Source organism: Protomyctophum bolini (genome assembly GCF_963924005.1).
Source record: "Protomyctophum bolini genome assembly, chromosome: 11".
Lineage (NCBI taxonomy): Eukaryota > Metazoa > Chordata > Actinopteri > Myctophiformes > Myctophidae > Protomyctophum > Protomyctophum bolini.
This window is the reverse complement of record NC_137872.1, coordinates 4004664-4020629: the sequence shown is the minus strand read 5'-3', so window position 1 is coordinate 4020629 and position 15966 is coordinate 4004664. Positions and strand designations below refer to the sequence as shown.

At 44.2% G+C, this 15966-nt stretch overlaps 1 protein-coding gene across 1 annotated transcript in view; it reads right to left on the bottom strand.

Annotated features, from left to right (window-relative positions):
• Positions 1-15966, bottom strand: part of mei1 (meiotic double-stranded break formation protein 1) — a gene marked incomplete at both ends in the record, with an annotated part of 133097 nt that overhangs the window by 67591 nt on the left and 49540 nt on the right. The window contains 7 exons of the mRNA XM_080776466.1: positions 645-756; positions 6057-6207; positions 6559-6650; positions 7050-7173; positions 8914-9048; positions 13118-13217; positions 14896-15012. Coding sequence (XP_080632592.1) covers positions 645-756; positions 6057-6207; positions 6559-6650; positions 7050-7173; positions 8914-9048; positions 13118-13217; positions 14896-15012 — 831 coding nt within the window. The remainder of the gene's footprint in view (positions 1-644; positions 757-6056; positions 6208-6558; positions 6651-7049; positions 7174-8913; positions 9049-13117; positions 13218-14895; positions 15013-15966) is intronic.

The following is a 15966-nucleotide window of genomic DNA, read 5'->3' as shown; positions in this document are numbered from 1 at the left end:
AACCCATTCTGACCTGAGATCAGATTCATATGAGGTTTTCCACTGGACACACACTGGTCTGATGAACCCATTCTGACCCGAGATCAGATTCTAAAAATGTCAGTCACTCTTTGATTTTTCAAAAACAGCAGATCTACAAGCTCATAGCGCGCCACCGAGTGGCGCGCTATGAGCTTGTAGATCTGCTGTTTTTCAATAGCTAAAGCATAACATGATGCTAACACCAAAACGGGTTCCCGTACAGAATGGGTTAAAATTGTTGGTTGTTCAGTTTGACCCACCAGTTTTGGAGATATGGCTTATAGAGTAATAATGTCTTGCAGAAAACAGCGAGTTGAGAAAACAGGCTTGAAAGGTTCACTTCTGTGGTCTCTAACATTACACCTATAGCTACATGTTTAAGCATTTATTTCATACTTGCATGTCGATTTCAGCTCTGACACTTATTTCAGACATGCTCTGTGCTATTAATTCATTTTTTAAAAAAAATACGTTTTTCTCCTCTGGTGAAAAGCTGGAATTAGCGCGATGGCAGTCTCTAGGTCAAATCTGGTCACAAAGGGTGAATTGCGTGCGTGTGTGTGTGAGGGACCGGGTAGGTATCTCGACAGGTAACGGTACGTGACGTACGGTCGTTGACTCACCTAGCTTGGTGGCGAAGGCGGGCATGATGGAAGGAAGGAGGGTGAACTGGAAGGACAGAATGGTGTAGAAACACTGGAGCACCTGGACGTTCAGGACACGCTTACATATCCTCTGGGAACGCACACGCACACGCGCACACACACACACACACACACACACACACACACACACAAAATAATAAAACTTTATTTCTATAGCACCTTTCATGACATGAAATGCAGCTCAAAGTGCTTTACAGAGCAATGGAGAAAAAAGAAAAGAAAAGCAAGGCATAAACATTAAAAAAAAAACAAGCAGTAATGCAATACAGTACAAAAAATAATAGATCAATTAACTCATCGAATGCGCAAAGCGTTTTTAAACGTTTTATTATAGCCAAGCGCAAGAAGCGCATAACGTTTTTATACGTTTTATGGGCCAAAAAACGTTTTTTTATTGATTACTATTGTTCAACTATATTTGCGCCCGGACAACTCATAATGTAACACCGATCGGCTCTAAAAAGAGTTAAAACCCCCCCCTGCTGAAAAGAGGTGTTGGTCTGAGAAGCGTCTGGCACCGCCTATTGGTTGGTCTATGCGAGGACGTACGACGTAATGGATACGGCCGTCCGGCATAGACCAACGCAGATGTCAGGGGATCTAAAATGGATGGGACAATGCTCTTGTTTGTGTGAATACACTCGATTCCCCCTCCCCTCCTGTTTCTACATGGTTTCTCCCGAGGGAGAATGGTGGGGGGGGGGGTCTCTTCCTCTTGGATCGCATTGGCAGTTCCCCCCCCACTCCCGAGTCCCCACTGCTTTCAACTGCAAGGCTTGCGCTCTCATTCTCGGAACAAGATACAACGCGATTTGCTCTCTGCCCGTATATAAACCTGCAACGATCGGAATTTGATTTCATAACGTAACGTTTGCCAGACACATGTGGAGTTAGTCATGGACAGATTGCACATCATTATCGAGGGCCCGCCATGATACGTTGGTCGCTGATCGCAAGCCGTACTGCTGCTGCTGCTGCGCTGCTGCGCTGCTCGCAATCCAACCATCCAATCCATCCCCCTTTCTCGTTACAACAGGCTATTATAAACTCACCGTCGAGCAGCCTGCCCTGCACCTAATGTGATAAAATGAACGGCAGGACAAAATCGGATCGATTATTATCTGTCTATCAGCAACATACGGGTGTTTGTCTTGCAACGACAGGTGGTGCTTTCTCGTTTTTTTTCTTCCAAATACGTTGACGTGCTGCTTCTGCTGCCGCATCCATCTCGTTGAGTCGTTGTTTTTCTTGTTTTTTTTCCCAAACATGTCCAGACACAATCCGATCCAGTCTCGCGTCTCACCTTATAGATACGCGAGACTGGATCGATGAGGTTAGTGGTATGTCTGGACATGTTTGGAGCGGCACACGACAATCGACAATAATGTTGATTATGCAAGATCATTTCCTCAAAGCCTAGTTGCCCCCCCCCCCCCCCGTTACTGCGATTGTTTGTAGCTCGAATCACAGAATGAGTTCAATGAGCGTAGGGAGAGGGCACATATGGGGCTACGATTGAAGAAAGTTTCCAAGTCCGTTTTATGATCAGATAATGTGCATCAAGACTCTCTGCTTTCATAAGAAAAAAACTAATACTGTAATTGCGAATGCAATGAGCACTTACTATGAGACCTAGCAGATCACGTCTGTCTGTCTGTCTGTCTGTCTGTGTGTGTGTGTGTGTGTGTGTGTGTGTGTCTGTCTGTCCCGCTTACTGTATATGTGGACCTGGCCCTTTTGTGCCCATATATGGAGCTGAGTGATTTGTGAGTCATGGTGACATGAGTGTGATGGCGTGGTCCTGCTTTGGGGACTCCTTATATGGTTATGGCTGAGTCATGGTGACATGAGTGTGATGGCGTCTTTTGTGACCATATATGGAGCTGGCGTGGTCCAAGCACTAACTATGACACCCTGCAGATCATGTCTGTAATTTATTCTAATTGTTATTGCAATTTACGATCTGCGTTCGCCTTCCGCGTTCGCGCGTCTTACTCGTAATAATAAAAATCACACCCCTGTGAAGTGAGCAGTGCAATGTTGTGAAGTGAGCAGTGCAACATTGCACTGCTCACTTCACTGGGGTGTGATTTCTATTATTATTACAGTATTAGTATTTTTCTTATGAAAGCAGAGAGTATTCTGTTTCATACGGTATATAGTATGTACATGTCGCTATAGGCCTTATTTTGTGAATATTTAGTTGTTAGGTCCATGCTCTCTAAAATTATCTTTTTCAGAGAACTTTAGAGATGGCATGGGCCTGAATAACTATTATTCACAAAATAAGGCCTATAGCGACATGTACATACTATATACCGTATGAAACAGTCGACTCTCTGCTTTCATAAGAAAAATACTAATACTGTAATAATAATAAAAATCACACCCCTGTGAAGTGAGCAGTGCAATTGCACTGCTCACTTCACAGGGGTGTGATTTTTCTGGGTGGTATTTTTCTTATGAAAGCAGAGAGTCTACTGTTTCATACGGTATATAGTATGTACATGTCGCTATAGGCCTTATTTTGTGAATAATAGTTCTTCGGGTCCATGCCTTCTCTAAAGTTCTCTGGTGGGCGCAAGCTGCATTCAATAGCCAATTAGTGACAAACTGTATATGTGTACAATGTGTACTGTTTTCCTCCTAAAAGTAGACATTCAGGGCTTTCATTCGGTATATGGTTTGTATAGGATATTATTTGTGCTCAATTTTATATCGGTCTTTTGAACTAAAAAAACTGAACTGAAATGTCTGTCAACTTCAGGCCTCCATATCACTGTTGTTTTTTTTCACAAGCAGCGTGCAGGCAAAAGCAGGTGTTAGAAAAAGGTCAATATCTCCAGAATGGAAGATGGTAGAATCATAATTTTTTTTTTAAGGACAAGTTGGGCTTTCTTTTTATTTATGCGATTGTGATTCTCGCTATAAGAGGCCCCTCGCTGTGGGCCCCCCAAAAAGCTCAAAAAGCCCATGTTAAGCCTTCAGCACCAGTAAGCCTTGGTCCGCTAGAACCTGTAGCAGTCTATGTGTTAAAAGCAAAGGGTGTAGAAGTGAAAAGCTGCTTCCCCGTATTTTTTATTTGCCATTTATTTTTAGGCAAAGCGAGCAGGCCAGCAGTGGAAGACAACCCACCTACAGTAGTGACTGTCAGTGTAGTTTTTGGCAGCTAATTTAGATTTTTTTTAGTTTTAGTCAAAGTCTCTTGAATAGTAATATCATGACATTACTTTTACTTTTACTACAGTAGTCTCCAAGCCTCTCTGATAGCAGTTTCATGTCTCTCTAACAAAACATGTTACGTGTCTAAACAAATGTGACCAGTGCCAGTATTTTCAACCACAAGTCGGCACTAATTAAATCTCACAATAGACCAAAATAGAATTATTTTATTTTTTTGGTGGTTTTCGGTTTTAGCCACATTAACACAGTTGGAATGTTAAAGAATGTTTTTATTACATCAGAAAGTCGTTTTAGTGTCATTAAGTCGTTGTATTTACATTGCAAAAATGTCTCTATAATTACAGATTATTTGCCGTATTTTGGGGGTGTGAACATTCCTGCACGTATTTACATAGTCGTTTCGATTGGCCGTAGCTATCTTTGTTCTCCAGTTACAGTAGCCGTGCAGTGTGTTTCTGTGACAATAGTAAATAGCCTACAACATCAGCATTATTGTTAACTTGATATGATGCTGTTGGATATTGTAATAAAAGTATAAATTAACTGATTTACCCGTCGTCCACTGAAGAAAAAAAAGTTGCTGCCAGTTTAATGTTTGTTTGAGGTCTCCACACCACACGCGTTCTGACGAGATTGTCTTAGTTGTAAATCCATTCTTCTGCCCTTTATTTCAGTGCACACATGTGCATGTTTATCACTGTGTTTTAATCTTTGTAACTTTATTAGGCTACCATTGGATGCTGCTGCCTGATGATCAATACATGAATGAATAACATCGCGTGTGATCGCGCGTCGCGGTGAAATCCGTCGTTTATATAATTTGATCAATCCATGACATTGTTGTTAGAAGAACAGCTCAAATATTGAATGTGAAGACATAGTGTAGTACAAATCCTGGTGTGATCTTCTTAAAAGTGGAAGGATCATAACACACGTCTAAGGTATTTTTTCCCCTGACTTTCTGTTGGTAAGGTTTTGACTCTTTCACATCAGTGCATGGCTGATTCAAGCCATGCATTTAGGGGTAAAAAGGTACCTTTGTACATATTAATAATGTAATGTAAACATACATTTTTTTATTTAGCAATTAAAAGCATGGGTCTAAAACTACAAGTAACTTCATGGAATAAATTATAGCCTACTTGCTGCAAGTAGTTTTACTCCAGCATACTAGTTACTTTTTAGATTGTATCATTACCAAAACATACACTAAACAACGTCCGTCCTATATTTCTATATTGCAATATTGATACTTTCTCATCTCTATTTTTTTTTATTCTAAGAGTTCTAGATGTCCTTATTCCTCTTTTACTAAGTGTCAACTCAAGTCATTCTGTGCAGTTGACAGTGTGGAGTGGTTAGAGGATGGGGGGAGTGTTTATGCAAGTATCTAGGGGTGGAGACAAGTATCTATTGTCACACCCCATTCCTGGGCTCAGAGATGCTAAATACTATGAAATCTTAAAATGGCAAATTCTGTACTTTGGTGTTTCCAGTTAAACAAGTTTCAAATGGTCATATCTTCTTCATTTTCCCCCCAATTTTAATGAGCAATAGATCGTATGAAAGGTTACAGTGTGCAGTTTCATAATATGTAAAGAACTGAAAAATGACAATGTCCCCCTTGTATATCAAACCACTGTCCCTGGTCACAAATGACAAAATGTTTGTCTAACAAAAAATATATAATCTTGAGCAATATTTGTGTGCGTGCATGTGTATGCATGTGTGTTCGTGTGTGTGTGTGTGTGTGTGTGCGTGCGGCCGTGCGTGCATGTGTGTGTGTGCGCTCACGGTCACAGTGGGGATGCAGACGTCACAGCAGTGCAGCAGACATCGTCACAGAGACTCCAGTGTGTGTGTGTGTGTGTGTGTGTGTGTGCGTGTGCGTGTGTGCGTGTGTGTGTGTGTGTGTGTGTGCGCTCACGGTGGGGATGCAGATGTCACAGCAGTGCAGCAGACATCGACACAGAGACTCCAGTCAGTGAGTGTGTGCGTGTGCGTGCGTGTGTGTGTGTGTGTGTGTGTGTGTGCGTGTGTGTGCGTGTGTGTGTGTGTGTGTGTGTGCTCACGGTGACGGTGGGGATGCAGACGTCACAGCAGTGGAGCAGACATCGACACAGAGACTCCAGTGAGTGTGTGTGTGTGTGTGTGTGTGTGTGTGTGTGTGTGTGTGCGTGTGCTCACGGTGACGGTGGGGATGCAGACGTCACAGCAGTGGAGCAGACATCGACACAGAGACTCCAGTGAATCCTCCGTCTGCTCCCGTCTGCGTTTGCACGGAGCCCGGAACGCATTCTCCTTCAGAGAGGGGTCTGACGCACACTGCTCCGCCAGCCTGACACGCACACGCAGACACGCACGCGCACGCACGCATGCATGCACGCACGCACAGACACAGACGCACACACGCACACACACACCGCACGTTTGTGAGAAACTTATGGGCAAAAACAGGAAGTACTCAATTGGCTGGAGCGCGGGTATTTAACCCATTCTGACCTGATATCAGATTCTAACAGTAACTATAATGTGACTACACTACACTGAACTACATTGCACTACACTACACTACACTACACTACCCATGATGCACCACTACACTACACTACACTACCCATGATGCACCACTACACTACACTGTACAACACAACACAACACAACACAACACAACAGAGGTCTTCCTGACCTGCAGGCAGCCTGGAAGGAGAGCAGTGCATGGAGTAGAAAACCTAGTGACATGGAGACCTGGCCACCAGCCTCTGAGATCTTCAGGCTACCCTGGAGAGGAGAGGAGAGGGGGGGGGGGGGGGAGGGGAGAGGAGAGGGGAGGGGAGGGGAGGGGAGAGGGGAGGAGGGGAGGGGAGAGGAGAGGAGAGGAGAGGAGAGGAGAGGAATTAACATTGATTTTACAATATACATTGGGGGTCCCAGAGATAGAAATGTTATGTCCGTAGCCTAATGCATCAAACTGGGAGGGAGCCATTGAAATTATACAGGTTGAGAATCACTGCTAGAGCCGGCAAAAATCTTCTCTTATGGGGGTCCCCTGGCATATATTTTCTAATGGGGGTCTGCGGGCTGATACGTGTCAATTTAGGGGTCCTTGACATGAAAAGGTTTGGGAACCTGGCCTAGCTGTTTCCATACACAAATAAACAGAAGGTGAGCCGGACTCACAGAGGCTCTCTGGTGAGACAAGGAGGAGGAGGGCAGAGGAGGCAGCTCACTGCAGCGGCTAGTGATGACTTTCACCAGCTTCCCTATCTCCATGTACTGCACTGGACTGGACTGGTGGTTCAGTCTGCGCAGGCAGGCAGGCGGGCAGGCGGGCGGGCAGGCAGGCACAGGCAGGCAGGCAGGCAGGCACAGGCAGGCAGGCAGGCAGGCAGAGGCAGGCAGACAAGAAACCCGAAAGAGTGGATGAGAGATATTTCAGAGATTTGAGAGAGAGTTTATGTATGTCGATGCTAAACACACACACAAACAAAAAGGGCTGTAGGCTTTTGAGATGTAATTTGAGGCACATTTGATTTATATAGTAGGTTTACAGAGTATACATACAGAGTATGTAGGCTACAATGTCACAGTCAAGGCAGTTGTCCGTCAATGTTCAAATATACAACTTGAATAAACAATTTTATTTAACCCATTCTGACCTGAGATCAGATTTAAAAAATGTGTGTGTGTGTGTGTGTGTGTGTGTGTGTGTGTGTGTGTGTGTGTGTGTGTGTGGATAGATAGTCCATTATTGTAACCGTTTCCCTTCTTTTTAAATATTTCTAATATCTCCCAGACTCCCTCCCCCCCCGGACAGACTTCAGAGTTATAATGAATGCAGAATCACGTGCAGGACGAAATTTACATACAAATGTGAGGGACTTTATTTATTTGACTATTTATAAAAACTTCTTATAATTATAGTTAACCAAAAAAACTCCTCTCTCTCACACATATTATGCCAGAGTGCCAGTGATCACCACCCTCGGTGCCAATGTCGGCACCGATGCCAACGGTTGCCTGTACCCCTGGGATAGAAAGGACATAGTGCATGTGCGTGCGTGTGTATGGGACTTAGGACATTGTGCATGTACAGTATGTGTGTGTGTGTGTGTGTGTGTGTGTGTGTGTGTGTGTGTGTGTGTGTGTGTGACACTGTGTGTGTGTGTGGGACTTGGGAGTGGTGTAAGTTAATTACTAAATTCACACTAACTGCATGTAGCTACTGTATTAGCACATTACATCTTTCTTTTTTCTTTTTGCAAATGAGGCTCATTTGCATAGAAAGGGGGGGGGGAAATTCAATGCCAAATTACCTAATTTGAATAGATGCAAATGACACTGGAGCCCTGAGAGCCGCTGTTTGCCTGGCAGCGTAGTAGCGGTGGTGTACTTCACCCTCTGAAGGTGCTTTACATTTTTTCAAAATATACAAGTCCATGAATTGTCTCCTTCTGTAGTCTATGGATGCTTTCATTTGCCAGCATGAATGAGAACATGAGTTAAAGGCTGATATTTGAGGATAGGGCCTTACAGGTGTCCGTGAGGTCGTCTGTAGCAGACCTACAAGCTCGTAGCGCGCCACTACGAGCTTGTAGGTCTGGTATTTTTGGAAAAATCGAAGAACGACTGACATAGAAACATGGCTTTTTTCAGAAAACTGTCATTTTCAAACAGACATTTTTTAGAATCTGATCTCAGGTCAGAATGGGTTAATGCCCTACTTGTGACTGGATTAAGAGCGTCTGCTAAATGCCTAAATTGTAAATTGTGACTGTCAATAAAAGGCAGAAAAGCCAAAAAAACTAATTTTACAAAAAAAAGAACCTTTCTATATTATGGGAGTATAGGTTCATCGGTGTGTGTGTGTGTGTGTGTGTGTGTGTGTGTGTGTTTGTTTTGTATGTTGTGGTCACCTGAGGAGGGAGGTGGCAGCACGGACTGCTGTGTGTGTGTGTTTGTTTTGTATGTACTGTGCACCTGAGGAGGGAGGTGGCAGCACGGACTGCTGTGTGTGTGTGTTTGTTTTGTATGTACTGTGCACCTGAGGAGGGCGGTGGCAGCACGGACTGCTTGCGTGGCCACCAGCAGAGAGGAGGAGGCCACGCCTCTTCCCACCGCCTCCGAGACGGCCACGAAGCCCGGACCGCTGGGAAACAAGCGCACCCCCGGGGGCTGCCTGGAGGATGGGAACACACACGCACACACGCAGAATACAGTCATTCACAGAGATGTACAGTTACCAGTGGAGGAAAAAGTACTCTGTGACAAGTAGAAGTCCCCGTATTTAAAAAAAGTACAAATGTATCTATCGGCATCAAAATGTACTTAAAGTACTAGTACATAAGTACTCATATTGCAGAATGTCCCCATTACACAAGTTCAAAATGGGTTCAAAACATTTTTGAAAACAGCCGATCGACGCATTTTTTTTCTTTTTTTTAAATTGTGGGCTATTTTCAAATGGCCAAAATGTATATCGGGCTGAAGTTGTTATTAACCCATTCTGACCTGAGATCAGATTCATACGAGGTGTTTCCACTGGACACACACTGGTCTGATTAACCCATTCTGACCTGAGATCAGATTGTAAAAATGTCAGTCGTTCTTCCATTTTTCAAAAATAGCAGACCTACAAGCTCGTAGCGCGCCACTCGGTGGCGCGCTATGAGCTTGTAGATCTGCTATTTTTCAATAGCTAAAGCATAACATAATGCTAACACCAAAATGTGTTCCCGTTCAGAATGGGTTAATGTACGTTTTCTAACAAAAATTTAAATCTCCAAAGTAACTAGTAGTAACTAAACATCTGAGATGTCGTGCAGTAGAACCCATTACAGGGACACAAAAACAAACAACGGTGACCCATATCTATTATTACATTTGGGAGAATTCCAAAGCCCACATATTTGTGCCGCAAAAAAAGACTAGCAATGACATAAACCTCCACAGTTGCTATGGCGTAGTCTAGAGCGTAGTCTGGCAGCCTAGAGCCCAACACACACACACGTGTGTGTGTGTGTGTGTGTGTGTGTGTGTGTGTGTGTGTGTGTATATGCAAAGACATGCACGCAACTCATATAGAAACTAGATAAAAGTGCCACTTGGGGCACACGTCTCCACCAGGGCAGGTCAGGTCGTGGCCTCCTGGTGGCGCTAATGGCCAATGTGAAAAGGGTGCCATTTGTTCTTACACCACCGTTGGCAATTGGATGATTTGAGGCATTTTGTCCCAAAAATGTGTATTGCACAAATCCACCTGTTGGTGGCGCTATAACAGGCCAATGTGAAAAGGGTGGGATATATTCCTCAGCCTAGTAGGAAAGTCTGTGAAAGATTTCACATAAATTGCATGCTGCGTTCATGATTTGAGGGTTTTTGTTAAAAAACGGGCCAATCCTGCAAACTTTGAAAGCCAATGTTAGCCAATTTGGATGGACTATGAAATATCGGACAGATCCGTCTTGAACACATGACTATAGAGATACTGTGTAACGATTTGCGCGATCGTTCGACAGAATCTGGTGGAGTAATATCCGGCCTCCTGGTGGCGCTATAACAGGCCGTTATGGAAAATTTGGGGCAGAGGTTCATCATTGGCATCCAGGGAGTGTGTGTGTGCAAAATGTGGCATCGACCGGGTTAACGGTGCCGGAGATTAGCTGATAACGGATGGACGGACACACACACACAACCATACGGACGGACGGAGTGCAAAACATACTCTCTCCCCATGCCTTCGGCCTGGTGGAGACAATTACTTTACATATAGAAATAAAGTGAATGCAAATGGCAAATCAATGCTCATGTTCTCACACGCAAGCATTGTACATGCAATTACTATTACTTGAATAGTGGCATTGGGCACGATTACCTTAACCTGACGCTGCCAGATCCAAAAAGCTTGCTGAACAAATTTGTTTCACAGTTTATTTGGATCTGGGATTTCTGAGGGGGTTGAGCTAACGCAGATCCGACCCGTACCGAACCAATCAGCGTGAGCTAAGGGCGGGATATGTGCGAAACCGGATGTGAAGCTATATAGACACGTCAATATGATTGGTTGTGTTTGCACGCCCACACAGTGATAGACAGACGCTCCCATCCAATCATCTACCATGTATCTTGAAAAAAAGGAACAGCCCCGTCATCGAATTTGATTCCGCGATCCCAGATCCCAATAAGCTGTGAAACAAATTTGTGTAGCAAGCTTTTTGGATCTGGCAGCGTCAGGTTACATGCCTTCGGCCTGGTGGAGAAAATTACTTCTCTTCCACAGCCACATATAGAAACACGTGAATGCAAATTATGGCAAATCAATGCTCATGTTCTCACATGCAAGCATTGTACATGCAATTACATTACTTGAATAGTGGAATTGGGCACATGCCCACACAATTTGAGCTTGTTCAGCACTTTGCCAACAAACTTTCTCAATTATTATTTATCTTGGTAGTAATGTGTTTCACTAGCAGGTAAAGGATACATTTCCCTGAGCGTTTTTACGGTCTCTTATCCCACTGTTATCCTTAGGTCACGTGACCGGTGAAACTATTTCATTAAAATTGTGTCAACCCTTGCAGAATTATGAGTGTTTCCTTTTTTTTTTTTAGTGCCTAGTAGTTGTAATATATTCTTATCTCCAAGCCGAACCGACACTTAATTCAAATCTAATTAACCCATTCTGAACGGGAACCCGTTTTGGTGTTCGCATCATGTTATGCTTTAGCCACCGAGTGGCGCGCTACGAGCTTGTAGGTCTGCTATTTTTGAAAAATCGAAGAACGACTGACATTTTTTAGAATCTGATCTCAGGTCAGACTGGGTTAATCAGACCAGTGTGTGTCCAGTGGAAACCTCGTATGAATCTGATCTCAGGTCAGAATGGGTTCATCAGACCAGTGTGTGTCCAGTGGAAACCTCGTATGAATCTGATCTCAGGTCAGAATGGGTTAACAGGTTCCGTCCATCCGACGTGTCCCCAGCACACGTCCTAGAGAATCCAACCGACAGGTTGCAATGACGTGTCCTCACATCCTATAGCGCATCTTCAATGATATCAGGGCGAGAAGAATATTCAGATTTTTTTTCCTTTTTTATATTTTTGAGCGGGACTATAACCCATTCTGACCTGAGATCAGATTCATACGAGGTTTCCAACTGGACACACACTGGTCTGATGAACCCATTCTGACCTGAGATCAGATTCTAAAAAATGTCAGTCGTTCTTCGATTTTTCAAAAAATAGCAGACCTACAAGCTCATAGCGCGCCACTTGGTGGCGCGCTATGAGCTTGTAGATCTGCTATTTTTCAATAGCTAAAGCATAACATGATGCTGAACACCATAATGGGTTCCCGTTCAGAATGGGATAAAGGCCACCGTACGCTTCGCTCTTCGTTCATGTTATTTCGGGCCATTTGAAAATAGCCGATCTACAAGTGTAGCTTGTTGTAGATCTGCTATTTTCAAAAAGACGTTTTATATACATTTGAAAACTTGTGAATTTAATTCTGCAACAATGAGTACTTTCTACTTTTGGTGTACTTTAATATTCTTCTGTGGACTTTACACTGTGTACTAGGTTGACAGTTGACGTGACAGACAGACCATGCTGTACTGTTACTGTACTGTACTGTACTGTACTGTACTGTACTGTACAGTACTGTACAGTACAGTACTGTACTGTACTGTACTGTACTGCAGGGGTAGGCAACCTTAGGCACGGGTGCCAACACTGGCACACTGGCATTAGTGAGAGAGAGAGAAGGTTTTTATTTTAAAATTAAATAATCCAAAAAAAAAGTGTAGTCAGTTAAATTAAGTCTATTCACATCTACAAATTACACGATAATTTACATCCTGCACATAATTGTACATTCATTCAAACTCCTAACTCATGGCTGGGGAGGGATTACAGTAGGTGGGTTAATGCTCTGAGTTTAATGATCATCAAAAATATTTCTAAGCTTGTTATGTGTATCCTATCTATATGGACAATCAAAATCAGTTGGGAATATTTAATGTTGATGTGGTGTCATAAATATATAATTATGGCACACTGACTATCACGGAAATGATACAAACATGGCACTTGATGTGAAAAAGGTTGCAGACCCCTGTGTGCTGTACTGTACTGTACTGTGCTGTGCTGTGCTGTGCTGTACTGTACTGTACTGCACTGCACTGTACTGTACTGTACTGTACTGTACTGTACTGTACTGTACTGTACTGTACTGTTACTGTACCTCTCCAGGATCTCAGTGAGCAGCAGCAGGCCTTCCCTCTGGACCTCCAGGTTGGTGAGCCTCAGAGTCCCCTTCAGACTGCGCACCAGAGACTCGATACCTGGTGCACACAAACACGCGCACAGTAAACACATATGGACACACATAATAATAATAAACTTTATTTATATAGCACATTTTCATACATAAAATGCAACTCAAAGTGCTTCACATTAAAATAAAATAATGTAAAAAAAATAATAATAATAACAAGCAGCGGAATGCCGGAAACAAATGTATCATCAATCATTACAATACACAGTATATACAATTAGCAAATAAAAATAGCAATACAAAACTAGAACATTAAAAATGGTAAGGAAATTTTGTACCAGAACACAAGATAAAACTAAACAAATGCCAAGTTGAAAAAATAAGTTTTCAGCTTGCTCTTAAAAACATCAAGGGAGGTCGCCCTTTTAAGGTGCAGTGGTAGGGTGTTCCACAACTTGGGGCCATAGACCCAGAAAGCCCTTTTAAGGTGCAGTGGTAGGGTGTTCCACAACTTGGGGCCATAGACCCAGAAAGCCCTTTTAAGGTGCAGTGGTAGGGTGTTCCACAACTTGGGGCCATAGACCCAGAAAGCCCTTTTAAGGTGCAGTGGTAGTGTGTTCCACAACTTGGGGCCATAGACCCAGAAAGCCCTTTTAAGGTGCAGTGGTAGGGTGTTCCACAACTTGGGGCCATAGACCCAGAAAGCCCTTTTAAGGTGCAGTGGTAGGGTGTTCCACAACTTGGGGCCATAGACCCAGAAAGCCCTTTTTAAGGTGCAGTGGTAGGGTGTTCCACAACTTGGGGCCATAGACCCAGAAAGCCCTTTTAAGGTGCAATGGTAGGGTGTTCCACAACTTGGGGCCATAGACCCAGAAAGCCCTTTTTAAGGTGCAGTGGTAGGGTGTTCCACAACTTGGGGCCATAGACCCAGAAAGCCCTTTTAAGGTGCAGTGGTAGGGTGTTCCACAACTTGGGGCCATAGACCCAGAAAGCCCTTTTAAGGTGCAGTGGTAGGGTGTTCCACAACTTGGGGCCATAGACCCAGAAAGCGGCCTCACCGGTGTTCTTGTGTTGAGCTTTGGGTCATTTTAATAGAAGAGTGGATGAAGATCTGAGTGTTCTAACATAAATAGATGCTCTATCATATAAAGGCTGTTATGCATGGTTATGAGGTTATAAGGGCTCATGCCTGCATAGATGCACACAAAAATGCAGCCCCATTCAAACACGCATGCATAAATAAACACATGGACAGAAGTGTGAATCATTTTTAAAAATCACACCCGTGTGAACTGAGTGTTCCAACTCCCCTCTCCCCCCCCCCCCCCCCTCCTCTCCTCTCTCTCATTAGCAGGCAACAGTGCAGCACTAATACTATCACTCTAGTCACACTAGTCATATACTGGTGCTCATGGCCACACAGGTACATAGGTGAACACGGACATTCGTGTTCCTTGGAGTGGTTGCACCACTCAAAAAATAGCAGATCTACAAGCTCTTAGAGATTGTAGATTTTTATTTTTTTTCTATTTTTTTCCTTTTTTCTTTCTTTTTTTTCTTATTTCTTCTTATTTTTAATTTCTCATTTCTTATTATTTCTCTTTTCTTATTATAGAGATTTGCATTTGCACGCACACGTGCACACACACACACACACACGCACACGCGCACACACACACACACACACGCACACACACCCACGCACACACCCACACACAATGTAAGACGTGTAATTGCTCTCTGACCGTAGACAGAGTGACACTGGGAGAAGAAGAGCGGCTCCTGCAGTAGAAGCAGCAGAACGTTGTAGACGGACCACAGCAGAACCTCACTGGTGCTGGACACACGCTCAAACAGAAACCCTGTGAGGGAGAGAGACAGAACCACAGCAGAACCTCACTGGTGCTGGACACACGCTCAAACAGAAACCCTGTGAGGGAGAGAGACAGAACCACAGCAGAACCTCACTGGTGCTGGACACACGCTCAAACAGAAACCCTGTGAGGGAGAGAGACAGAACCACAGCAGAACCTCACTGGTGCTGGACACACGCTCAAACAGAAACCCTGTGAGGGAGAGAGACAGAACCACAGCAGAACCTCACTGGTGCTGGACACACGCTCAAACAGAAACCCTGTGAGGGAGAGAGACAGAACCACAGCAGAACCTCACTGGTGCTGGACACACGCTCAAACAGAAACCCTGTGAGGGGGAGACAGAACCACAGCAGAACCTCACTGGTGCTGGACACACGCTCAAACAGAAACCCTGTGAGGGGGAGAGACAGAACCACAGCAGAACCTCACTGGTGCTGGACACACGCTCAAACAGAAACCCTGTGAGGGAGAGAGACAGAACCACAGCAGAACCTCACTGGTGCTGGACACACGCTCAAACAGAAACCCTGTGAGGGAGAGAGACAGAACCACAGCAGAACCTCACTGGTGCTGGACACACGCTCAAACAGAAACCCTGTGAGGGAGAGAGACAGAACCACAGCAGAACCTCACTGGTGCTGGACACACGCTCAAACAGAAACCCTGTGAGGGAGAGAGACAGAACCACAGCAGAACCTCACTGGTGCTGGACACACGCTCAAACAGAAACCCTGTGAGGGAGAGAGACAGAACCACAGCAGAACCTCACTGGTGCTGGACACACGCTCAAACAGAAACCCTGTGAGGGAGAGAGACAGAACCACAGCAGAACCTCACTGGTGCTGGACACACGCTCAAACAGAAACCCTGTGAGGGGGAGAGACAGAACCACAGCAGAACCTCACTGGTGCTGGACACACGCTCAAACAGAAACCCTGT